The sequence below is a fragment of the Schistocerca serialis genome, chromosome 5 (assembly GCF_023864345.2).
Source record: "Schistocerca serialis cubense isolate TAMUIC-IGC-003099 chromosome 5, iqSchSeri2.2, whole genome shotgun sequence".
In the NCBI taxonomy this organism is placed as follows: Eukaryota; Metazoa; Arthropoda; class Insecta; order Orthoptera; family Acrididae; genus Schistocerca; species Schistocerca serialis.
The window spans coordinates 609827971-609855686 of NC_064642.1; the positions used below are offsets into that span (position 1 = coordinate 609827971).

Below are 27716 nucleotides of genomic sequence, written 5' to 3' on the forward strand. Positions count from 1 at the left end.
ACAACAAGTGTAATTTCAAATACGAACAGCCGTTTCATGATAAGCTGTCGGTCCGAAACTGGCAACGGTGCTATGTGTCCTCACGAAATAGCCTTGTTAACAGTGGCTGTTAGCTGTTTTTGCTTTCATTGTAAGAATTAACGTGTATCTTCTGAAACTACTCCACCACTAGCCCCGAATATCATACAGTGTCTCATGACATAGTATCACTGCCTTGTTTGAGTGAATGGAGAGGAGCGCAAAGGCGACCACGCAAACCAGTCGGAAGCAGAGCCTTGGAAATATACCTGGAGTGTCGAGAGGGCGTGTCTGGGGGTTGGACGTCCCTGGTGAAACGAGGTAGCGCGATGGGGGCTAAGCAGCGGCCGGTTTACGAGCCGGGGCAGGTGTTATCGTGATTTAGGGGGAGGAGGGGGAGGGAGCCCACAAAAACTACAGGGACTGCGTCTCCCGCCTCTCGCTACCAAGTAGAAGATGTTGGGGTTGGCTGCCACAACAGTAATAGCTCGCTGCCTCTGAGCGAGACAAAAACGTCGGCTCTACTCCCAGACGATCCTAGTTTTGTAGGCACTTAAAGTGACTTTCACCTTTGGCACTGTTTCGCTTACGTGATAAATGCTTAGCATGCGATTGATTTAGGTTCCACGTTACGCATTAGAAGTACCCTATTACCGGCGTGGTAAGCTGGATTATAGGTTGAAGCAAAACTTGAGAGCACATGTCTAATGAACCAATGTTGTTGTCACTATGGTCTTAAATTCGAAGGTTCATTTGATGCAGTTCTCCACACTAGTTCATCCTGTACAAGTCTCTTCATATTAGCGTAGTTACTGCAACCTGGGTCCACTTGAGTTTACTGTACTCAAGACTTTGTGTCCTTCTATATATTCCCTCCACAACCAAACTGACCATTCCTTGATGGATCATGATGTCTCCTATCAACTGAGTCATGATACTCAAACTTGATCATGTTTTTTGAAGTGGAAGTGAACACAATGTGACCTATTGAAAGGAAGGGGTTTCTAATTACGGCCATTTAGAACGAATAGATGACAATGTATGACACAAAAAGGTAGGGAGATGGATCCTAGAGGGACAAACGAAAAGAGGTCGATCGCCTACAAGGTAGGTGACAGATGTGAAGGGAACTGTTGACACCAAGATTCTCCAAGATGGGGATTGGAAAGTCTGTAAACTGAGGAGGTTGAGAAGTGATTGTAAACAACTCTCAAGTCAACTACTCAGTTCTTGCTAATATCTCTGGTCATCCACAATGAATTTTCACTCTGCAGCGGAATGTGTGCTGATTTGAAACTTCCTGGGAGATCAGATCAGAGTGCTGGAATGGGACTCGAACCTTGCCTGTCATTGGCGTGTGCTCTATCGACTGAGCTATCCAGCCTTGGCTCACGATCCGTCCTCACAGAAGGGCAAAGATCCGGCTCCCATATTTGATCAACCAGGAAATTTCAAATCAGCCCATTCTCCGTTGTATCCCAGAATACAGGACCGTGAAGTCTGGTAGGTCGGAGAAGAGGTACCGGTGGATGTAATGCTGTGAGGGACGGGGTTAGGACAGCTCAGTCGGTAAAGCACTTGCCTGCAAAATGCAAAGGTCCGAAGTTCGAGTCTCGTCCAGTACACTGTTTTGATCTACCGTGATATTTCTTCTCTGGTCATACTCGTGACGAGTTTCTGATATGAGTGAAGTGAAATTAGCGACAGTGTCATTTAAAGATAAAATTTAATAGCGGCTTGAGTAACGTGTATCACAGTACTCCGACTGCCCTTGCCGTACTGAGTGCCTTCATGGTTGTGAAGATAATTACTGTACCACGACATCCATGACTCTCTTTAAAACAATGTTGTGTGAAACATTGAGATAAGTTTTTAGAGCTTGTGGATCGGCTTGTGGTTCAAATCGGACCCTTTTAGGAATTTAGTAACAGTGTCCAAAAAGAAGAACTGTAATATCTTTGATACCAGATCTTAGAAATTGCTATCTCACCGTCCCCCCACCCCCTCCTACCGAAGTGATTTCCCTAAATCACTCCAGGCAAATGCTAGGATGGTTCCTCTGAAAGGGCACGGCCGACTTCCTTCCCCATCCTTCCCTAATCCGATGAGACCGATGACCACGCTGTCTGGTCTCCTTCCCCACAACAACCAACCAACCTACCTCCTACCGAAAGTATCAAAAGCGTCGGTAGGCTTAGTATGCTTAATATTATCGTCAGTGGTGTCATCTTATACTTATAAGGTGGTGGTGATGGTATGTTGTTCGACAGCGAAGGCTTCAGCAGACATCCTACAATATCATAAGGTGAGTTTGTTTAAAACTGATAAAACAAAATGTACCACTATAACATTTGAATGAAACAGTCACTCAAACACGACACTTCTCCACACACTACAGCGTCATTAGCAAACATTCGCAGATTGCTCTCTCCCTATTCGTCATATCGTTTGTGTATATAGGTAACAATAGCTGTCCTATCACAACGTAAACCAATATCTGAAGGTAGAATTGATTTATTTTTTTCCTTGGACACGACCCTTGTTTCTGATGAACACTTTCATCCAGTACGATGTACTGGATTCCACTATTTAAAATGTCTTCTAGGCACGTTGCAGATAAGAGCGCATTTTACTTTATTTCCGGTTTTTCTATTTCGCACACCTGAGGTGAATGTATGTACGCTGCAGTACGTAAGGAGTAAGAAGCAAGCAGCAGGTTCTACGCCAGCTAGCAGAGGCGGTTGGCCGTCTGGCGTTTTCAAAGCCAGAGGAATGAGGTGCCGATACAGAAATCGTTCGTGACGTCAGAAAGATATACATAGGGAAAGTACATTTATTCTGGCGCGAATCAAGTAATTGTTATTAATAAATATTTGCTAAAAAAGTTGCCTTTGACCACACAGAGACTAGGAGGAATCGTGCAGATCATAAATCCTTTCAGTAATTTTACGATTTCAGGAAACGTTCATATTAATAAATAATTGAATAGCTCTGGCATAATCAAAGATCTTTTACGAACTATACGAATTGTATGTTTAAGTTACAGACTGTACGCCGTGGTTAGCAGACGTCGATGGGATGCCTTTCGGTATAGTCATGCTCTCTTGCCGTTAATAGTTAGCTTATAATCAGGGTGAAGAAGTTCATTTTACGGTGTTTCTTAAACAAATGCGCCATAATGGCATTCCATACAAAAATCATTGCACAAAAAACTTGTCCCCTATTCATTACGTCAAACATAGACAGTAGTATTGCACTTTCAAAATCCAATGGCGCTGCTATGGCTCTGCAAGGGGACATAAAACTACGCCAGCATGTCCATATGTGAGGTGGGAATAATAGCTATGGCCGGCCGGAGTGGCCGTGCGGTTATGGGCGCTATAGTCTGGAGCCGAGCGACCGCTACGGTCGCAGGTTCGAATCCTGCATCGGGCATGGATGTGTGTGATGTCCTTAGGTTAGTTAGGTTTAATTAGTTCTAAGTTCTAGGCGACTGATAACCTCAGAAGTTAAGTCGCATAGTGCTCAGAGGCATTTGAACCATTTTGAACCAATAATAGCTATGCGCCGGCTCACTAAGTCAGTTCAAGGACAGACTGGCCTAATTATCGCAATACTTGGGTGGGAAGGCGTGCCTGTTACACTGTACGTCGTTTATAGCACCACTTACGAACTCACCCGCTAAACTGAGACATTTCTGGACGTTTAGTACGAGTGAGGGAGTTTTTCCACGCGCAGATACACTGAAGCGCCTATAAAAGACACTAAGTGTCTTCAAATGGTTCAAATGGCTCTGAGCACTATGGGACTTAACATCTGAGGTGATCAGTTCCCTAGACTTAGAACTACTTAAAAACTAACCTAAGGACATTATACACATCGATGCCCGAGGCAGGATTCGAACCTGCGACCGTAGCGGTCGCGCGGTTCCAGACTGTAGCGCCTAGAACCGCTCGGTCACTCCGGCCGGCTACACTAAAATCTCCAGCGTAAAACCTTAGCCACAGTCGTCGCATCATCAGCTAAAATAGAGGGCAGATCCCCACCGAGCGAGACGGTCGCGTGATGGGCTGATCCCTGCAGTGCAGTAGGGCCTCGAGCCGCCGTGAGTTGGGAGAGCGAGGCAGGCGGGCGGCTAGCTGGCTGGCCCGCCAGACAGCTGGGCTGGTGCGACCTCGCGGACGGCCGCGGGCGTTGCGCAAAAGCGGGAACGTGCCGGTTGCCGGCCGGCGCGGCTACGTGACCGGGGCGCCTCAGCTGAGGCCCATACCTCACGCCCCGGCCTCATTCAGGACGTCTCAGATGAAACGCCTCGGTACGGCTGACTCATTTCCTCACATCCAGTAGCCTGGGGATAAGACAAAGCCAAGCTGCCACTGGAGATCGGCCGGCGACGTGCTGCGCTCACCTTAAGGCGACACCATTCTGAGAGCACGTGCGGGGCCTCCGACAATTCTCAGTACACTGTCGTGTGATAGACTTGAGCATGGAGAGACCATTACCAACTTGGATTCTTTCTTTTTGTAACAACCCTACATACCTCAGTACTTGGCTTGAAGTTTTCCGCTTGCTTCTTCCCTCAATCAAACTGGCTCCTCCAAGCGATGTCCGCCCCTGGTAGGTGAGTGGTCAGTGCGACGGAAAGTCTTACCTAACGGCCCGGGTTCGATTCCCGCAGGGGTCGGAGATTTTCTCCGCTCAGGGACTGGGTGTTGTGTTGTCCTTATCATTTCATCCCCATCGACACGCAAGTCGCCGAAGTGGCGTCAACTCGAAAGACTTTCACCAGGCGAACGGTCTACCCGACGGGAGGCCATAGCCACCAGGCATTTCCATCCATGCGATTCACGTCTGAACAGATAAGCACTTTTTATAGAGGGTGTTTCAAAGTCTTTGCATCAAACATGTAGGGGTGACAGATCACGTCACGGGCAACAACTCTTGCTAGAGACAAAATGTTCTGTGACGCATCTTTCAGTATTCGCCTACTCCAGGAAGACGAGATTTGATCAAACTAACAGGGTTTAGTAACCAGGTATGCTGCATACTGCCTACCTCAGTGAACTGACGAGAAAATCTTAAGAATGAGTCTCTCTAGCCGGAGAAAGTTTCTTAAGACGCGAACGAGAAACTAATTTTGCTGTGCCAACCCCCTTTCATACAGAGCAGATTACTGGATTATACGAAACGCACATTGAATACACACGCTGCAGACCGGTTGCACCCCGCAGCCTTTGAGGGGCATAACCAGTACAAAACGACGGCTAGCGTCGCCGGGAACTGTCAGTAAACATTTCGTCTTTAACAAAGGTTGTTTCCCGCGACGTGATCTATCGCCCCTAGACGTTTTATGCAAAGACTTAAAGACCCCCAATATGTATATGTCATAACTTCTGTATCATATAATATATTCGCATGTATTTTGGTGCCTCAGCCCCAGACTGAATCCAAAGGTCAAGGGGTCGATCCCTAACTAGTCCCAGAATTTCTGTGTGTCACTTATCGCGTCTTTCTCCTCTGGCGATCTTTGTTAATGCATAAAAATACAGAGTTGCATCATCGTTCTGTCTTTTTCCTGAAACTGAGGCTTATTAAGTCAGTCCAAGGGCCAAAAAAAGGCAACGGCTTACCATCTCCAACAGCACTACGTCTAGTAAAGCACTGTGGTGTCCAAACCAACCTTCGGGCTGACGACAGCTTATTTCAATAATATCTGTATTAGTTCTATACCTCATTTATCTAAGTCAGTTGTCACCTTATGGGGCCCTAAGATGCCGAAAAGGAGTTCAACAAATAAAACGAATTGCGTAGTATCATTCAAATACCATATTTTCTTTTGTAATGATTGAGTGGCCCAGAAATTCAGTGAAGAACGGATCTCTTCTAAATATTAAAAGAAAGGGCCGATTGACTAGCAAGTCAGACGGACTGCATCGATTTGTTAGTGCTTGCACAATTCTGTCTTCCTTTAACATTTTCTCTTGGTAGCAGACGTTTCACTTGTGGTTTCGGCGTTCCTAGCTTCGTTTTCCTGTAATTCGTGCTGGAACCATTACATTGTGTTGTCGAACTGTTCAGCTGTTCAAATGGCTCTGAGCACTGTGGGACTTAACTTCTAAGGTCATCAGTCCCCTAAAACTTAGAACTACTTAAACCTAACCATCCTAAGGACATCACACACATCCATGCCCGTGGCAGGATTCGAACTTGCGACCGTAGCGATTGCGCGGTTCCAGACTGTAGCGCCTAGAACCGCTCGGCCACTTCGGCCGGCTTGACGACAGAAGTGCGTGGCTTACGAGGAGTTGCTCGACCATTGTACCCCATACTTTTTAACTCCCTGCGCACAGTCATTGTGCCAATCGGACTGCTGGCAGCACTTTGCAACTCACGACTGATTCCTTCCGCTGATTTTATGAATTTTTTTTTTCAGTCATCGTCTGCAATGTTTGACGCCCCTGTCCGTCCGTTCATGAGTTCTTCCTGGTCTTGGTTTACCTGTGTTGTACACTTGACAATCAACAACAGTTGACTTGCGCCTGTTTCTCAGGCGACACGCAATAACTCATCCACGTCCGGAGGTGACCGATTCATTCTGCTGTTACTGCTTCTGTACTCCCCTCCTGTTATACCGGCGGGTCTGCCTCGCTTGACTCCTAGTGGTGAGTTCCGCATTACACGTGGATGTCCGGATACTTTTGACCACACGACGCAGCGACTGCAGCTGCAGTGAGGTAGGAGAGGCGGAACTGGAGCCAGCTGCCCGGCTGGCGCGCCAGTGGTCCAGATCGCTAAGAGGGACGGTGCTTTAAACGCGGGCCGGCGTCGCATTACTCATGCCAATCTGTGACCTCCCGCCGAGCAGAGCGCTCAACAATCGTTCCCGGTGCCATTAAGTCTAATGATTTCGAGTAGTTGGGCAATAAAGGCAAATAGCCAATTCTGGAACGACGCCAAACGGGTTTCCGATGCGGCACTAATGATATTGGAAGAGGGCCGTATCGCGTGTGGACGGGACGCCTTTGCCGGAGCGATGCTTATCTGGGCGCCCCATTAAGGCCCGAGGGCGCACACGTAGACGGCGCCTCTGCCCGCTCTCGGGCACCGCACACGGCGCCGCTCCGGTACTTGAGGACGCATTCAGGTCTGCCACGGTACGAGGAGCGGGTTGGCTTATTTGTATCTGCAACGAAGATAACCGCTGCGCCCTGCTAAGATGGCCGGCAGAGCAGTGTAATTAATACGCAGTACGGTCGCGTCTTTATGTCAGCGATTACCAGGCCCTTATTTAGGAGCGGGTAACGCGAGCACTCCTTTTGTCTGGCTGCGCCGGATCTGGTTTCCAGTGAGGTCAAATATACACTCCTGAAAATTGAAATAAGAACACCGTGAATTCATTGTCCCAGGAAGGGGAAACTTTATTGACACATTCCTGGGGTCAGATACATCACATGATCACACTGACAGAACCACAGGCACATAGACACAGGCAACAGAGCATGCACAATGTCGGCACTAGTACAGTGTATATCCACCTTTCGCAGCAATGCAGGCTGCTATTCTCCCATGGAGACGATCGTAGAGATGCTGGATGTAGTCCTGTGGAACGGCTTGCCATGCCATTTCCACCTGGCGCCTCAGTTGGACCAGCGTTCGTGCTGGACGTGCAGACCGCGTGAGACGACGCTTCATCCAGTACCAAACATGCTCAATGGGGGACAGATCCGGAGATCTTGCTGGCCAGGGTAGTTGACTTACACCTTCTAGAGCACGTTGGGTGGCACGGGATACATGCGGACGTGCATTGTCCTGTTGGAACAGCAAGTTCCCTTGCCGGTCTAGGAATGGTAGAACAATGGGTTCGATGACGGTTTGGATGTCCCGTGCACTATTCAGTGTCCCCTCGACGATCACCAGTGGTGTACGGCCAGTGTAGGAGATCGCTCCCCACACCATGATGCCGGGTGTTGGCCCTGTGTGCCTCGGTCGTATGCAGTCCTGATTGTGGCGCTCACCTGCACGGCGCCAAACACGCATACGACCATCATTGGCTCCAAGGCAGAAGCGACTCTCATCGCTGAAGACGACACGTCTCCATTCGTCCCTCCATTCACGCCTGTCGCGACACCACTGGAGGCGGGCTGCACGATGTTGGGGCGTGAGCGAAAGACGGCCTAACGGTGTGCGGGACCGTAGCCCAGCTTCATGGAGACGGTTGCGAATGGTCCTCGCCGATACCCCAGGAGCAACAGTGTCCCTAATTTGCTGGGAAGTGGCGGTGCGGTCCCCTACGGCACTGCGTAGGATCCTACGGTCTTGGCGTGCATCCGTGCGTCGCTGCGGTCCGGTCCCAGGTCGACGGGCACGTGCACCTTCCGCCGACCACTGGCGACAACATCGATGTACTGTGGAGACCTCACGCCCCACGTGTTGAGCAATTCGGCGGTACGTCCACCCGGCCTCCCGCATGCCCACTATACGCCCTCGCTCAAAGTCCGTCAACTGCACATACGGTTCACGTCCACGCTGTCGCGGCATGCTACCAGTGTTAAAGACTGCGATGGAGCTCCGTATGCCACGGCAAACTGGCTGACACTGACAGCGGCGGTGCACAAATGCTGCGCAGCTAGCGCCATTCGACGGCCAACACCGCGGTTCCTGGTGTGTCCGCTGTGCCGTGCGTGTGATCATTGCTTGTACAGCCCTCTAGCAGTGTCCGGAGCAAGTATGGTGGGTCTGACACACCGGTGTCAATGTGTTCTTTTTTCCATTTCCAGGAGTGTACTTCCTGTGTGGGCGGAATGTAATTCAGAATCTTCAGGATAACTGATGACCTATCTGAAAGAGAAGAAGGAGGTGTGTTTCATCATTGATGACCCAGAGAATTACGGATAGTCTGAATCGTGCCAGTTACGGATAGTCTGAATCGTGCCGGTTTTGGACGAGCTTGCCTAATATGACTAAAACAACGTTAATGTGATTTCTTTCTAACTGGTTCGCATACTGCATTGGTACGCGTATCACTGTCATCATTCAGTCCGATTCTACATTGACGGCCATCAAAACTGTAGCTGCAAGAGTAGTAAATAACGAAATTTTACAAGAAAACTGCCTTTTCCATGCTGCACGTTAACCTTTTATTTCATTTATGTATCCAGAGCAGTGTGTCTTTTGACAATACACCTTCAGAGGATGTCCTGCAGTATTCAATTTGTTTTTTCGTCCGCATGATAAAACACATCGGAACCATTATTTATGAGAGCGATCGTGTCCTGAGTTTCCATCTACACACCTAAAGATGATTGTCTGTGTAGGGAGGGCTACATTTGGCACTGTTACTCGTATTATTCGAATCCTCATTTTCCCCTTGCTTTTTACGCGTACTTTTCCTTCCCGTCTAATAATTATGCCATTTGCAAGGGTCATCAGGATTGTTAAACGTAATTAGAGTCATATTTGAAATTATTTCACCGTCTTTTGCAGGAGAAACTTCGTGTCGTGTTAATAAACTGACCTACCAATTCATTAACTGTATATTTTTCAGTCCGAAATGACACGAACAATATTCGAGAACAACTGACAGTCACATGTATCGTAAAACGAGTTCAGTAGAAGATAAGATACAAATTCCAAGAATTATTTTCCCGATACTCGGCAAGATGGCGCTGTGTTTAGCACACTAGACTCGCATTTGGGCGGACGACGGCACAAACCCGCGACCGGCCATCAAGGTTTGGGTTTTCAGTGATTCCCTTAAATCGCTTCAGGCAAATGCCGGGATGGTTCCTTTGAAAGGTCACGGCCTTCTTCCTTCCCCATCTTTTCTTAAGCCCATGACCTCGCTGTTTGGTCTCCTCCCCACAAATCAACCAAGCAACCTTTTCCCGACGCAAGATCAACATTTTTAATTTGACGCCACACGTTCACTACACGTCGTTTGTAGCCGCAATAGTGTGCCGTCGTTTAATTGATGTGACATGCTATTTCCTTATTTTCATTCTAACGGAAAACCTCTTCAGGTCTTAATATGCTATTTCAACAATTTTCTAGCACTGATTTCGTGCCGTAAGCCAAAGCGTAGTCAGAGATACATTTCTAAGATAGATCTAACCACAACGGACTATAAAATGGCCTCTTGCGAGGTATTCGACTCCAAGAGTCCATTGGAGTTGCCTTCGTGATTTTCGTTCGGTAACTGGTACAGATGAACCTCCATTCAATAACATTGAGAAATGATTGTAGTGGCCAGCAAAGGTAAGACAATTCATGGTCATGCCCATAATACCAGTCCTGGACGAAGCGAGCTGTGTGAACGTGGGCTTTGTCGCATTGGAACAAAACATCACCAATGGTGAACATTGTACCATGGCATGGCCCTGGTCACCCAAAATTGTCACGTAACGCTTGGCACTAATGCGACCTCGAAGAGTAATCGTAGGCTCCATAGAATACCAAAAACTGGCTGCCCAAATCATCACCGAGCACTTGCCATGGGTCACTCTTGGGACGTAAACTCGGCCAGCAATTGGAAACCGCATGAAAGACAACTCTTCCAAACGAATGACGTTCTTCCATTGGTCCACAGTCCAGGTTTTGTGGCTTAGGCATTAGGTTTTCCCTTTACGGGCATTTTCGTTAGTGATGAGTGGTTCTGGAATTCCAGGTCGCCGTGCAAGTCCCTTGGCGTTGGCTTTTTTTTTGTGTGCTAATAGGGTTCGCGCGTGTGACATTCAGTTCTGCAGTGACTTTAGCAACCGTCGTCCTCTTAGTTTTCGTTACAACCCTCTTCAATGTCTGTCCATCACGATCAGTCAACACACACTTTCGTCTGCGTTGTGACTTGGCGGTTGATGTTTCTCCGCTTTCCCTCTGTATGCGATGTATGTCTCCGGCACGGTGCCTCTTGCAACGCCAAACGTTTTGGTTCGCTTGATTATGGAAGTACCCACAATACGAGCATCAAAAATTCGCCGACTTTCGAATTCATTTAGCTCCGACATAATGCGCTCTAATCTACACAGAGAACTGTTCTGCCCACGACTGACACTCGCAACGCACTGAGGACATTGCACAGGTGACGAGGTGCTTTTCGTGGTCAAATATAATAGCGCCACCTGCACACTTGGCTGTCATCTGCACTTGCGTTCAGCAATGCATTTCTCGCGTTGTCTCCATATTTTTGTCCAACCCCTGTACACACCACTTTACAGCCATGGCTTACGTCAGCACTGGAGAGTCACGTGATCGCCTGGTCGAACTCTCCATCATCTCTCTCTCTGTAAAATCTCTCTCTCTCTCTCTCTATTTTCCCTTTTTTTTTTTTTCTTCTACCGATTTGATGAGACCCGCCACGAATTCTTCTCGCGTGCCTACCCTTTCATCTGAGAGTAGCAATTGCAACCAGAATTCCTCAACTATTTGCTGGATGTATCCCAGACTCTGCCTTCCTCTACAGGTACCATGGATGCTATTTCCTGATGTTCTGACAGATGTCCTTTCATCCTGTCTCTTCTTCTTCTTAGTATTTTGCATATATTCGTTTCCTCGTCGATTCTGCGGAGAAGATCCTCATTCCTTACCTGATCAGTCCACCTAATTTTCAATATACTTCTGTAACATCACATCTCAAATGCTCCCACTCGCTTCTGTTTTGGTTTTCCCACCGCTCTTGTATCTCTGGTAAACAACTGTGCTCCAAGCATATATTCTCGAAAATTTCTTCCTCAAATTACGACCTATGTTTGATACTAGTAGACTTCTCTTGGCCAGGAATGCCCCTTTTGCTTGTGCTAGTCTACTTTTTTTTGTCCTCCTTGCTCTCTCCGTCATGCGTTATTTTACTACCTATGTAGCAGAAGTCCTTAACTTCATCTACTTTGTGACCTCCAATTATGACGTTAAGTTTGTTGCTGTTCTCATTTCTGCTACTTCTCATTACTTACGTCTTTCTTCGATTTACTCTCAGTCCATGTTCTGTACTCATTAGAGCAATGACTCCATTGAACACATTCTGTAATTAGTTTCCTTTAATTTACGTCTATGGTCACAAACCTTTTGTTAACAGATTACCGGTTTCGATCTTTAATGACCATCATCAGATCCGTTTCAATAAAAACAAAGTCCTAAACAAATGAAACAGGTCTGATGATGGCCATTAAAGGCCGAAACCGGTAGTCTGTTAACAAAAAGTTTGTGACTATAGACATAAATTAAAGGAAACTTATTACATATGCGGGTCACTGTTTTTTCGCGACGATGTCGCAGCTTGTGAAACATCCTGTAATTCTTATTCACTGTCAGTGAGGATAGCAATGTCACCAGCGAATCTTATCATTGACGCCCTTTCACCTTTCTTCAATTTCCCTCATTCCTTCTTCGATGTAAAAATTGAACAGTAGAGACGAAAAACTAAAGTCCTTTCTTGCATCCTTTTTAATCGGAGAACTTCGTTCTTGGTCTATCACTCCTACTGTTCCCTCTTGTTTCTTGAACATATTGTATATTACCCATCTTTCCGTCTTACCTCTATTTTTCCGCAGAATTTCGAACATCTTGTACCATTTTATATTGTCGAACGCTTTTCCGAGGTCGGTAAATCCTATCTATGAACGTATCCTAATTTTTCTTTAGTCTAGCTTCCATTATCAACAATAACGTCATAACTGCCTCTTTGGTGCTTTTACCTTTCCTAAAGCCAAACTGATCATTATGTAACAGATTCCCAATTTTCCATTCTTCTTTATATTATTCTTGTCAGCCACTCGGATGCACGAGCTGTTAAGCTTCAGAGCGCCCAGGCGGTTCTTTTAAGGAAGTGTCTAATATTTCGTTCCGTGAACTTATATGCTGCACAGCTACTTTTACAGCACACCAGACAGAAGATGGCGTTTCACGAGTTCGCTTCTACCCACGTGCGGTATACATGAAAATAACTGAGCAGTTGAATCGAGATAGGAAAAAATAAAATCGGAAGGAAGACACGAGCAGTTGGGGCATTTCGTGACAGGCAAACAGCCGTTAGGTTGGTTACGGCACAGCGAATGGGGTGTACGAATCTGCTACCCAGGAGCGAGGCCTGTAACCCGTGAACAACATTAAGTTATACGGCATTAGGAGTATATCCGGGAGATGAGACTGAAGCGTCATGCGTGAGCAGCGGAATGGAATGGCCGAGGCCTGCACAGGTGTTGGTCTGCAGTGAGCCGGGACGTGTTTAGGGCGGCGGCGCTGACAGGCGGCGACGCGGCGGGAGCCGCCGTAACTCGCCGCGCAACGGCCGAATGTGGGCCGGCTTTGGGCCCGGCCGCTGCTGGCGGACGTTTCACGGGGCGTAACTCGCAGCTGTCGTGAGCCGGAGGCTGCCGCTCAAAGGGAACGGGAATGGCGGCCGTGACCTCAGACGTAACGGCTAGTACGTGTCACCAAGCCGGAACATTCCGAGGAACCCACCGGCGAAAAATATGGCATTCTCATAAATTACAAAACGAACTGAATAATCGGCTGGAGGCCACCGAAATCTAGATGTGATGATAATCTTCAAGAATTGAACTTTCTTTAAAAGAAAACTACACCGCACAACAAAATTAAAGCATCAGTTTTTCAGAACCCCGTAACTGTCCCCCATTCCAACACATAAATTTGAAATTTGGCTCTAAACCGCCCACAACCTTCATCTGTATTCGTGCCAGAGGATGGCACGATAAGACGTGACTCTCGGCTGCGGCGGCGCTTCAAACACCAACGTGTCGTCGCGTGCAAAAATAAATAAATAAATAAAATAAAATAAATAAAAAAGGGGTCACAACCCACAAGATCATGTGAGCTGTAGGGTGAGTTAATGATGCCGCATTTGCACCAATTTTTTCCTAACTTTTGCCGAACCCCATTACGCACGTGTCACACGATGGGAAGGTCGTCACACGCCTTCTTGCCAACATATCACCACTTTTTTGACACCTCAGCGATAGAGGTCTGAAGCGCGATTATATAGTTCGAATGGCTCTGAGAACTATGGAACTTAACATCTGAGGTCGTCAGTCCCCGCCGGCCGGTGTGGCTGAGCGGTTCTAGGCGCTTCAGTCTGGAACCGCGCGACCGCTACGGTCGCAGGTTCGAATCCTGCTTCGGGCATGGATATGTGTGTGATGTCCTTAGGTTAGTTAGGTTTAAGTTGTTCTAAGTTCTAGGGGTCTGATGACAGCTGTTAAGTCCCATAGTGCTCAGAGCCATTTGAACCATTTCATCAGTCCCCTAGACTTAGAACTACTTAAACCTAACTAGCCTCAGGACATCACACACATCCATGCCCGAGGCTGGATTCGAACCTGCGACCGTAGTAGCAGCGCGGTTCCGGAGAAGCGCCATTACCAGTGTTGAAATCACGTGGTTTTTGGAAAGATTGCGGAGGGGGGGGGGGGGGTGAGAAGCATGAAGACACCTAAGCGGGTGCCATAAATTAAATCACCCCTTCGCTTGCGACGTTGGTTCTCACATACACACACACACATTACGCGGTCGAAGATTAGGCAACCCTTCGAAACACCTGAGATGGTGTTTGCCCGCCTTCAGGCGCTGGAGCAGCCACAAGGCAGAATATGTATCGAAGTGTCTTACAGGTACATATGTAAAGTTAATTACTTTTGAATACATTGTGGGAGCAGCCAGTGATGAGTGTTATCACAAATATTCACTATCAAAGACAGTCTTGATAACAAATTATTTGTTCCGGTGACCGGTTTCGAACAGAACTGCGATCATCTTCAGACCAATGAGCAAGACCTCCTTCTACTGGTAAATCACTACGAAATTTACCACCAAAAGTAGGTTCTTGCTCATTGGTCACCGGAATAAATAATTTGTGATCAAGACTGTTTTCGATAGTAAACATATGTAAAGTGCTCAGCTAAGGTGCTTGGGTGGCACCGAGGGTGTTGCCAAACTGGGGCTGGGGGTTCTTAAGTAGTGACCCTTTGCTGTTTTATTCACGCAGATGTCACTGCCGTACATCCCCCCACCGCCGTGATAACGCCATAGGAGAGCGCGAAAAACGAGGGATGAAAAATAATATGAACCCTTTCCTGCTTCGGGTTTCTCATCACGTTCAGATTTCGTCGAATGGATTTTAACAGTCGCTAAAGACTCCAGTCTGTACAGCAGAGCAAAAACTGCGTTACCGTCTGCACTCCAGAGGGATCACATCACGACCAATGGCGTTGCAACGGTGTCCTTAGAGAAGGGTAGAAACGGCCAGGGGGCGGTAGCAGTGTCGAACGGTGTCAAGAACGTCGTCCTGTTGCTTATCGCACTACGAACTGTAGTTTTCGATCGCCAAATCTGTGGAAACCAACGTCCCAGGAAAGGGGTGCTTTCATTGAGGTCCTTTATGTCACCCCCTACGCCCTTTTCGTGTCGATTCCGAGCGACGGGGGTCACTGAATGTTTTCCTCGGGCACACATACGAAAACCACGTGATTTCAACGCTGAGTGTCGCGGTTTCGACCACTATCGCAGAGGCGTTAAACTCCTCCCGAACAGGCCATGAAGACCCAACGGTGCCGACCGGCCGCCGTGTCATCCTCACCCACAATGGTCACTGGATGCGGATATGTAGGGGCATGTGGTCAGCACACCGCTCTCCCGGCCGTATGTCAGTTTCCGATACTGGAGCCGCTACTTCTCTATCAAGTAGTTCCTCAGTTTGAGAGGCGTTAAAGGAAGGGGTGAAATGTGGATAAGACGGGGTGTGACGACCTTCCCATCGTGTGACACATGCATAGAAGGATTGGGCGGAGTTGTGGTGCCAACGTGACATCATTAATTCGCCCTACAGCTCAAATTAACTTCTGGGCTGTGTTCTTTATTTTTGCATGTGTCGACATCTTGCTGTTTTAGCGTCAGCCAGTCCCAGGGCGACGTCACAGAGCGCCACGCTTTTTGCACCATTAAAGAGTAAATTTCTGGGAGTTTTCGAGCCAAATTTCGGACATGCGTCGGAATGGAAGACAATTACGCGGTTTCGAAAAGCTGATCCTTTTGTTTTATCGCGCAGTGTATAAATATGCAGCCGATATGCCGCTGTATAGTCGTTAAGAACATAAACCTGCACGCAATAACGGAGTGGACTATGCTAGGGGACATGGATCAGAGTACGTAATAAAGACATATGGCTGTTGGCAATTCAGGAATAAATTCTACGCCACCCTTGGTTTCTCAACTTGGCGCTCACGAGAAAGGAAACTGTTATAAATAACAGACCAATGGTAGGTCACACCAACACTAATAAAATGATACATTTGTTAAAATTAAAACCCTCTACCAATTGTGACTCCTGCCTCACTGAAGAGAACATTGTACAGCTTTTTTTCTTTTCTTTTTTTTTAATAGAAAACGATAAGCACTGGAACATTGTACAATATTTTAAAACTTATGGATTGTTTTAATCTTAAAGTAGCTCTTAGTTCCATGAATAGGCTTGTTACTAAATGTAACTCCCCTTTAGTACGTTTGTGTAAAAGAGAATTAAAATTGGACGAGGTTTTCTGAAGTTTCAATACGCATATCTACATCTACATCTACATGATTACTCTGCAATTCGCATTTAAGTGCTTGGCAGAGGGTTCATCGAACCACAATCATACTATCTCTCTACCATTCCACTCCCGAACAGTGCGCGGGAAAAACGAACACCTAAACCTTTCTGTTCGAGCTCTGATTTCTCTTATTTTATTTTGATGATCATTCCTACCTATGTAGGTTGGGCTGAACAAAATATTTCCGCATTCGGAAGAGAAATTTGGTGACTGAAATTTCGTAAATAGATCTCGCCGCGACGAAAAACGTCTTTGCTTTAATGACTTCCATCCCAACTCGCGTGTCATATCTGCCACACTCTCTCCCCTATTACGTGATAATACAAAACGAGCTGCCCTTTTTTGCACCCTTCAGATGTCCTCCGTCAATGCCACCTGGTAATGATCCCACACCGCGCAGCAATATTCTAACACAGGACGAACGAGTGTAGTGTAAGCTGTCTCTTTAGTGGACTTGTTGCATCTTCTATGTGCCCTGCCAATAAAACGCAACCTTTGGCTCGCCTTCCGCACAATATTATCTATGTGGTCTTTCCAACTGAAATTGTTCGTAATTTTAACACCCAGGTACTTAGTTGGATTGACAGCCTTGAGAATTGTACTATTTATCGAGTAATCGAATTTCAACGGATTTCTTTTGGAACTCATGTGGATCACCTTACATTTTTCGTTATTTAGCGTCAACTGCCACTTGCCACACTATACAGCAAACTTTCCTAAATCGCTTTGCAACTGATACTGGTCTTCGGATGACCTTACTAGACGGTAAATTACAGCATCATCTGCGAACAACCTAAGAGAACTGCTCAGATTGTCACCCAGGTCATTTATATAGATCAGGAGCAGCAGAGGTCCCAGGACGCTTCCCTGGGGAACACCTGATATCACTTCAGTTTTACTCGATGATTTGCCGTCTATTACTACGAACAGCGACCTTCCTGACAGGAAATCACGAATCCCGTCGCACAACTGAGACGATACACCATAGGCCCGCAGCTTGATTAGAAGTCGCTTGTGAGGAACGGTGTCAAAAGCTTTCCGGAAACCTAGAAATACGGAATCAACTTGAGATCCCTTGTCGATAGCGGCCATTACTTCATGCGAATAAAGAGCTAGCTGCGTTGCACAAGAACGATGTTTTCTGAAACCATGCTGATTACGTATCAATAGATCGTTCCCTTCGAGGTGATTCATAATGTTTGAATACAGTATATGCTCCAAAACCCTACTGCAAACCGACGTCAATGATATAGGTCTGTAGTTCGATGGATTACTCCTGCTACCCTTCTTAAACACTGGTGCGACCTGCGCAGTTTTCCAATCTGTAGGTACAGATCTATCGGTGAGCGAGCGGTTGTATATGATTGCTAAGTAGGGAGCTATTGTATCAGCGTAATGTGAAAGGGACCTAATCGGTATATAATCTGGACCTGAAGACTTGTCCGTATCAAGCGATTTGAGTTGCTTCGCAACCCCTAAGGTATCTACTTCTAAGAAACTCATGCTATCAGCTGTTCGCGTTTCAAATTCTGGATTATTCCATTCGTCTTCCCTGGTGAAGGAATTTCGGAAAACTGCGTTCAATAACTCCGCTCTTGTCTTGCTTTAGAGAAATGTTCTTTGTAGACTTTGTACTTTTGTTGATGTTCATTGCACAAATCTCTTTTCAAAGCACAATCCATTCCATTCAAATGACGGTTTTTCAGAACGAGATTATTGGGTTCATACTCTAGATGAGGATCGCATTTCAGCTCGCCTTTAAGTTATTAGAAGGCTTGTAATAGTGACACAACAAATTTACCGTCACTGGGAGCCCCTTGATCACAGAGTAATTGGATGTACGAAAGTTTTACGATCCATGGGGTTCTCAAGCGGGGAGATACAGATCTCACAGAACTGACAAACTGGCTCCTACACAGAGGAACACATAATATTTTTTACTTGATTTCATACTTTTACTTTTTGTTTTTACCTATTTTGAATATTCGCAGAAATATTTGGGGGATACAAAAATTTCTTGGCCCTAGAGGTGTAACGCAGTTTAACACCAGTGTGCTGGTGACTACAAGAAAAGTTGTTTGCCTAAGAAACATTCCTGTAGAGACAAGTTTTTGCTTATGGCCTGGACAAATGAATAATTCCAGTATTTAGGAAAGAATGGAATTTTATATTTCTTTCTATTTTAGACTCACGTTATAAACGATTTCGGCTATAAATGGAACTGTGATGTGTAGAATCTGAAAATGGCCAAAACCGATGAATGTTATCATTAGGTTTTTTTGCTTGAAATAAAAAGAAATGTATAACACTTCAGTCATTCACCTCCGTAACAGAACGCCGCTTTTTCCAAAAGAATGTAATTCGATGCTCTGTTAATTGTGACATTTTGAAAGACGTCACGGGAAAGCTACCAGGCCTGGCAATGTGCGGTGGCGGCGAGGTACCTGTTGCGCAGACACCGTCGCAAGCTTGCGCGGCTGCTGCATCAGCTACTCACCCTCGTACGAGATGAAGCGGAAGTCGTGGGCAGGCGACGGTGGGGAGGGGGCGGAAGCTGCGCATGCGCACGAGCTCCACAGCGACGCCAGAGCTGCAGCTGACACCAGCAGTGGCCACGCCGCCATCTCGCCACTCTGCAACACAGCAGCGAGTGCGAGATCAGCACCGGGGCACTATACAAAAAATACACAGCTGCGCTCTTCTGTTCGTAGCCGAGGCTGCGCAGTGTGACGGGTTTTGGTTCGAAGCTTTTCTTTTTCTTTAAATGCACTCAAAAACGGTTCTAATTCTCTGCGAGGCAAGGGGGTACCTGGCGCAGCAAAAGCAGCTTTCTGAATATTAATTGCGTTCCGTTCATACAAACTAAAAATACACGTAAACAAAAAACGTAAGGGAGACGGAGGGGCAGCGAAGTCGGAAAGAGAAAGCAGGTTTACTGCAAATTAACGTTTTTAAGTTGCGACATTCACTCCTTTCAGCCGACAAAAAAAAATCTTGCCGCACAACTATAAATAAACAGATACGACGTAACCAGTCGCCAAACTTTAACGATGTGTTCCGGAGGCTTTGCTCTTAGGTCAGGTGACAGTTTTGGATTCTAGTTCAGTAGCAGAGCTCCCAAGAAAGTAGCCGTGTCAAAATTTTTGCAGTTCTGTGTATCTGCGTTGCGTATTTTCCTCGAGAGCACTGCATTTGATCGTAGCACACTCAACGACAAAGTTTGCTCGGAATTCGTGGGCATCAAGTGCTAAGTTCCCTCTTAATTTTCGTAGTTTTGTGTTGTTTCTTGTGCCGGCCGGAGTGGCCGAGCGGTTCTAGGCGCTACAGTCTGGAACCGCGAGACCGTTACGGTCGCAAGTTCGAATCCTGCCTCGGGCATGGATGTGTGTGATGTCCTTAGGCTAGTTAGGTTTAAGTAGTTCTAAGTTCTAGGGGACTGATGACCTCAGAAAAGTCCCATAGTCCTCAGAACCATTTGAACCATTTTTTTTTTTTTTTGTTGTTGCTTTTTTTTCATTTATAACATCGTTTATAGTCTGATTTCAGTTAGTTGACATCTGACCTTCAAGGTCCAAAGCTACGATGTTGTCGTCATAAGTACTGTCTTGCAGGCAGCCGCCACGGCGCTTCACTATCCATGGCAATAGAAAACGGCTTTAAAATCCGAATCACGAAAAAAATCACTTAAAAACCTGAAATTTATGTTAGTATATATCTATATAGCATTTTTAATCATATCAAAAACCTGTTCTTAATTTTAATATGGACCAAAATCACATGAAATTTTTTGAAGTAGGTGGAATTTTACCGTCAAACTAATCACGTAGGATCCCGAAAACTCTTGAACTCTGTGAAATTTTTTGATGTTGGTTACCAAAATTAATATTTCCATATTTGCGTATCGCACTGCATGTGGTATCTATAACTTTCGGAAAAGTCGTTTTTTTTTCTTTTTTTCATATTGAACTCACACCAAGTATGAAGTTTCAAGTCTATCTTCTACAAAGAAACACGTAAAAATTCTGAATTTGGTATATAGTGTAAATTATTATTATTATATTTATTATTATTATTATTGGTGTTTTGCCCTTAGAGAGCGCATTTGGACTAAACTACATGGCCATTTCCTTTTGCTGCCTTCCTTGCTGCCCAAACTTCCCTCATTCGCTCGCTGTGTTTCTGTTTCCGGTCCTTTGTCCATGCTTCTTGTCGGCTTTGTGTCTTCGGCTTCATCTTGATTGCCTTTCTGGTTGCCCATATTTCTTTCATCTTCCGGCTGTGATCTTGCTTGCGTTCTTCAGTCCATTTTACGCCTGTTCGTTTGTCACATTGTATCTCACGTAGTTTACTTTTATTAATGATGTTTCTGAATTTTATTCTGTCGTTTATTGTGTCTGCTGTTATGTTGAGTTGGTTCAGGTCGTTTTTTACCTCTGCCACCCATTTGTTGTTTCTAGTGGTTACCCAGTCAAAGGTCCGTTTGGTCAGCCTGTGTGATGGCATTCTGTACAGGTGTCCATAGAATTGTAGTCTGCGTTTTTAATCTTTTCTGTGATTGTCTCCGTATGTTTGTATAGTTCCTCTGTAGGTTTCTTGATCCACATTCATTGTTGTTAGTTGCGCCAAGTATTTTCCTAAGTATTTTCCTTTCTACTTTTTCTAGTTGTCTGATACGTGTATGCCCTAGGATTAGTGTGGTCTCTGCTGCATATAGTGCCTCGGGGAACACCACCGTGTCGTAGTGGCGTAATTTGGCTTTTTGTAAGATATACTTCTTGTTGTAATGATTCCACACTACTCTGTATGCCTTGTGCAGTTTAGTCTTTCTTTCCTCGTTTGAGTCTCTGTTATGTCCACTCATTTGTTGTGTTTCACCGAGGTATTTGAAGTTTACCGTTTTGTAAATCGTGCCATACTTTGTGTTCAGAGATGAGAGTTTCTTTGTGCTCATAAACTGTGTCTTTTCGTAAGAGACCTGTAGTCCAGTTTTTCAATAGTGTAGATATTTATAGTGTAGATATTTAGTGTTTTTAACCTTTTCTCAATTATAATTAAAGCCGTAGAAAAGTTCTATAAATAAAAATATCTACACCACTACTGCGCATTTCACACCGAACTGTTTGGCAGATGCAGTGTAGAACCAGTTTTAAACTATTTCGCTACCGCTCCACTCTCAAACAGCTAGCGGGAAAAATGAACACATATATCTTTCCGTACAAGCTCCGATTTCTCTTATTTTGTCGCGATGGCAACTTTCCGTCTGTAGGTAGGAGTCAACAAACGACTTTGACATTCGGAGACGAAAGATCCCTTTGTTTTAACCAATGCTCGCTCATATTATCTGTGACACTTCCCCCCTCCTCCCCTCCACCACTACTACCCAATAATAAAACACGAGCTGCCATTATCTGAACTTTTTCGATGTCCTCCGTCATTCCTACTTCGTACCGCACAACAGTACTTCAGAAGAGGACGGACAAGCGCAGTGTACTGTAGGCAACCTCTTCAGTAGATTTGTTGCACCTTCTAATTGTTTTGCCAATAAAACGCGGTCTTTGGTTCGCCTTCCCCACAACATTTTGTATGTGATGGTTCCAGCTTCATTTGTTCGTTATTGTAGTCCCTAGGTATTTAGTTGAATCTACAACTGCAGGTCCATTTTCCCGGCTCAATGGTCAGCGCATCTGGTAATTATGCGTAGGCCAGGGTTCGAGTCCTGACCCTACCAAGGATTTGTGCTTGTGGAAGAGCTGTTCGTATGAGAAGTGACGGCTCCAAGGTAAATAAAGCCGTCAACGGCCGGGAGATCGGTATGCTGGCCTCACGAAACGACTCGCCCCTTCCCCCCCCCCCCCCCCCCCCCCCCCCCCCTCGCCAGAGAACACACCCCGCATCCGATGACGTCATTGGTAGAGGTTGACACGGTGTCCAGAACGCGGAGTTATGCTTGCTTGCAAGTTTTGAATTTGTGTGATTTACCGTGTAACCAAAATTTAACGGAATTTTTTAGTGCTCATGTGGTGCATCGCACACTTTTTATTGCTCATGATCAACTATCACTTTTTGCACCATGCAGATATCTTGCCTTAAACATTTTGTAATTAGTTTGGATCTACTGATGACTTCACTAGACAGTAAACGACAGCTTCATTCCAAACATGTAAGATTGTCTCCGCAACCGTTTATATAGCTTAAGAACAGGAGATGGCCTATAAAGCTTCCTTGCTGAACCCCTGACATACCTTCGGTTTCACTAGATGACTTCCCGCCAGTTCGTACATATCATGACGTTTTAAACAGGAAATCACGGATCCAGTTGCACAGTTGAGACGATACCCTATCGGTGCTCAACGTAATTAGAAGCCGCTTGTAAGGAACGTTGGCAGTAGCAATTCAGTCCATCGGCTGTCAAGTACCAATTAATTTAAATCAGAATATAGTCAACGTTGTAGTATCATGGGGTGAATAGCACCGTTGGAGACTCTGTACCAGGCATGGAAAAACTTAGGTGACCTGCGGGCCTGATTCACGAGCCCTTAGGCTCGCGGGCCACGTCGTCAACGTGACGCGGCAGCAGAGATTCTAGCATAGTGGTTCCCACTCTGGGGCCAATCACCCCCTGACGGTTAAAATGAAAAACTAAACGATTCAGTTCAGCCACGAAACTAAATTATTTTCTGAAGATCATTGCTATCATAACGTCCGCAGCTCGTGGTCTTGCGGTAGCGTTCTCGCTTCCCGCGCACGGGGTCCCGGGTTCGATTTCCGGCGGGGTTAGAGATTTCTCGTTGCCTCCAGATGACTGGCTGTTGTTGTATCATCTTCGTCATCATCATTCATCCCCATTACGGACGGAGGAAGACAATGGCAAACCACCTCCACTAGGACCTTGCCTAGTAAGGCGGCGCGGGACTCCCGCGTCGTTCCAAAGCTCGTAGGAGTTTGGGACCTCATCATCGTTACTATCATCACAGTTTTATTAGACACTAATATTGATTATATAAGTTATCAATAATTACTTTTTCTCAATTAGTAGCATTAATGAGGCGGAGATTACAAGTTCCCCACATAGTCCACCTACTACACACATGTTGTGCTTTGTCCCGTACATCGCCTGATGATAAAAGGGAGAGATATACGTAATAAATACTAAATATATCAAGAAAATATCTTCTCCAAGTTGTTGACAGTACCTGCAGTAGTCAGGAATTGCTTCATTACTCGCTTCGAAACAAATAAATTAATTGACAGCACGACGCAGCAGTAACTACATAAGGGCTACTATAATGCTGTGCACAGTATTATTATTATTTCTTTCATTTCTCAGACGTTATGTCTGGTTAAAAATGGAAAGTGACGCGGACCTTGATCAAGCGTGAGTTCCTTTTAACTGTACTGTATATGTTACATTGCATTTATGAAGTTTCGGGTAATTGAACATGTATCAATAATTACAGATTTCTGTAGTTGTATATATACATTTGGATGTACCTGTATTGCGTTGATGTACTGGTGGATATTGTGTGGTATGGCTCCTGTAGTTGATAGTATAATTGGTATAATGTCAACTTTATCCTGATGCCACATGTCCTTGACTTCCTCAGCCAGTTGGATGTGTTTATTATTATTATTATTATTATTATTATTATCATTACTATTAGTGGCTGTGGTCAGACACAAAGCATTAACAGCCTGAAGTCGTCCTATTATTGCCAGTTCAGAAGTAAAAAGAGCAGCAATCAAGTGATTTACAAACAGTAGGTATAGTGCAGGCATTTTAACTTGGTTGATTTTAAGTGGGATTGCAGTGTGCTGGCCAAGCAAGTGCCGCAACGTAGAGGAGTAACGCAGGGTAAGTATGTTGTGTAACAACTGTCTACCCTTACTGTGAATAGCTAGCTTTCTTGTCTGAGAATGAGTTGTGGGTAGCAATTGCGATGCACCACAAATTCCTTTGTCATTCATTCTAACACAAACAGACACAAACAAAAATTAAATATCATTCATCTTTCATCATTTAAAAAATAAAAGTGTTCCAAGAAAAGTTTTCATTCTACAGTTTAATTAGCTACTGAAGTTGGTGATAATGTGGGGAGGGGAGATGGGGAATGGCAACAGACAGGAGGGGGACCAGAGGGCGGGGGTACTAGCTAATGTCTAAGTGCACTCAGGGATTGTTATTGTTGTGGTCTTCAGTCCTGAGATTGGTTTGATGCGGGTCTCCATGCTACTCTATCCTGTGCAAGCTTCATCATTTCCCAGTACCTACTGCAACCTACATCCTTCTGAATCTGCTTAGTGTATTCATCTCTTGGTCTCCCTCTACGATTTTTACCCTCCATGCTGCCCTCCAATACTAAATTGGTGATCACTTGATGTCTCAGAACATGTCCTACCAACCGATCCCTTCTTCTAGTCAAGTTGTGCCACAAATTTCTCTTCCCCCCAATTCTATTCAATACCTCCTCATTAGTTATGTGGTGTACCCATCTAATCTTCAGCATTCTTCTGTAGCACCAAATTTCGAAAGCTTCTATTCTCTTCTTGTTTAAACTATTTATCCTCCTTGTTTCACTTACATGGCTACACTCCGTATAAATACTTTCAGAAACGACTTCCTGACACTTAATCAATACTCGATGTTAACAAATTTCTCTTCTTCAGAAATGGTTTCCTTGCCATTACCAGTGTATCTTCTATATCCTCTCCGACCATCATCAATTATTTTGATCCCCAAATAGCAAAACTCATTTACTATTTTAAGCGTCTCATTTCCTAATCTAATTCCCTCAGTATCAAGGGATAATGGTATAAAAAAGGTTGGGAACCACTGTCCTAGAGCATGAAGTCAAAAATATATCGCCGGTGACGTTAATGTCTATGGGGTAACGATATGAATGGCACCCCTTTCCGACACGTCACACCTACCTCGAAACATTTTGCTTTTGAGAGCATTTTATGTTCCCCCATCGTCAGCTGTTTATATTTACTTACGCGTCTTGATCATTGTGTCTTCACAAACGATGCTTTTACGTTTTTTCTCTTCAAAATTTCCGTTATAAAGTTCTGCGGCGCCTCTCTCTCCCCCACGAATTTCTTCCACGGGTCGCCGGATGCTCGGCCATGCTCTGTATGTTTCGTGCCTTCGCCGCCAGTGGCGCTTCCGCCTGCGTATAGAATGTATGCGCCGAACTGGACGGATCCTGAGGAGGCAGAGCGATGACAGGAGCTGGGAGGGTCGGTGAAAGCAGAAAACGGACCGCCTAGGCCCAGCCCGGCCCGCCGTGCCACCAGTAGGACATAAAGAAAAAGAAATGAAACACCACACGTCTGGCAGGCTGACCAGCGCCGCCGTCTCCTGCTCCGACTCGTCCACAGCTTCATATGAGTACGAGCTATCACAGAACAGGCCCAATGCGGACAGCCAGTTGCAAGTGGAGCCGAAAATTTGTTTAATGTTATGCAACAGGTCTGTGAGCGTTTGTTACTTTCTACACTAATGACTGGTAGCATTCGACCGTATTTCTGTCCTACGTAGATGGTGGTGGTGGTTGTTGGATGTTTAAGGGGGACTAAACAGCGAAGGTCATCAGTCCCCCATGTCCTACGTAGAACTTAACAATGCGTTTCAAGGGACAGTGCTCTAATCACTAGGCTATGAAAACTTAACTCATGAGGCTAAAGCAGTAAAAAGTCAACCAACACAGTTGGGGAGCTCCTAAAATAAAATGTCCGCGCTTGTTGTGTTCACCTCCGCAGAAGCGTCTACTTCACTCTCCTGGAGGCCATAGGAAGTCAGCATGACGCGGCCTGGTGTTGTGTGTGGTGTGAGATAAGACGGTTACTGACCGAAGTCGGCGATTTTATTAAGAAAGAGCATATACATTGGACGCATTTCATAAGTTCAGATGCAACACTTGACATAAAAGTTTTAATTTGGTATTATAGAACCCGGAAATGGGCATACACATTTAAATACTGTAAAGATATTTTTGTTGTAAAACGTGTTCATCACGCACAAGATGTCAAGTGGATTAAATCAGCACATTATAAAATGTTTGCCATCGCTAAAATATTTAAAAACAGAAAGCACCTTCTGCAAAAGACCATGTCCCTATACATATTGCTCACAAATGCTTGTTACGTCATACAAACATGATGCACAAAAGCACACCTCTTTACATACGCTGGACATACTCTAAACAGTGCGAATCAACTGTAAACGGCGTATAAGGTACAACTGACAGGTATTATTGCAAAGATAACATTTGTATAGTGTGTTCATCCACTAAGCGGTTCTTACATCGGAACCATACAACACCTCGCAAATAATTCTCTTTTCATATTTAAAATTAATTACTTTAGTGAGTGGCCGTTAAGACTACTAGTAAAGATTACAAAACTGTCCTGTACTAACAACTGAAACACATATTTAAGCCTCACAATCCCCTTTGCACGCTCAAAATTAAGGTATCTACTGTGCAATAGTTTGTTTTGTTGTTTTTGCTGCTGCTGTTGTTACCTGCCGCAAAAGCGACAGGCGCACAAGCAAACTGCAGCAGCTGGGAGGGAGGTGCCGGACCGGGAACATGCACCCGGCACAACGAAAAAGCAATATTCGCAGTGCTTAACTTCAGAAGACACAAAGCCCTCACAAACTCTCCAAAAGCAGACAACTGAAGCCTTGAAGCGTAATTATTCACAGACAGCTACTCATAATGGCGTAGAAAACAAATCTTAAGTAGTGAGCCGGGGGAGACAAGAAAGGACTGCAGTTCAAGTACGACACGGACAGATCTATCCTTGGTTGAGCACAGCTGTACCAAAACTTACTATAGATCGACGCAAGTCATACTCTGTAATGTTGGGTTGTGCATACATAGGTTTTTACCAGCAGAGTGAAATGACCTGCGCTTGACCGGCAAGTCTCGGCTAGCAAATTGACAGGACTTCAAGGACGCTTCAATCGCGTTGGAATGCAAGAGGTGGAATAACACGGTATTTCTTGTATCAGTAGTGGCACTGAAGTTGGCTACACAGTAGCTAGAATCGATGTGCAGTATACAGATTAAAATTTGTCGGCCGATGCTGTCCTCCCTCCTGTCTTGG

The 27716-nt window shown here is 45.4% G+C and overlaps 1 protein-coding gene across 1 annotated transcript in view; it reads right to left on the bottom strand.

Annotated features, from left to right (window-relative positions):
* The window catches only part of LOC126482346 (semaphorin-5A), a 666998-nt gene that overhangs the window by 486836 nt on the left and 152446 nt on the right, over positions 1-27716 (bottom strand). Inside the window, exon 2 of the mRNA XM_050106427.1 lies at positions 19105-19240. Coding sequence (XP_049962384.1) covers positions 19105-19231 — 127 coding nt within the window. The 5' untranslated portion in view covers positions 19232-19240. The remainder of the gene's footprint in view (positions 1-19104; positions 19241-27716) is intronic.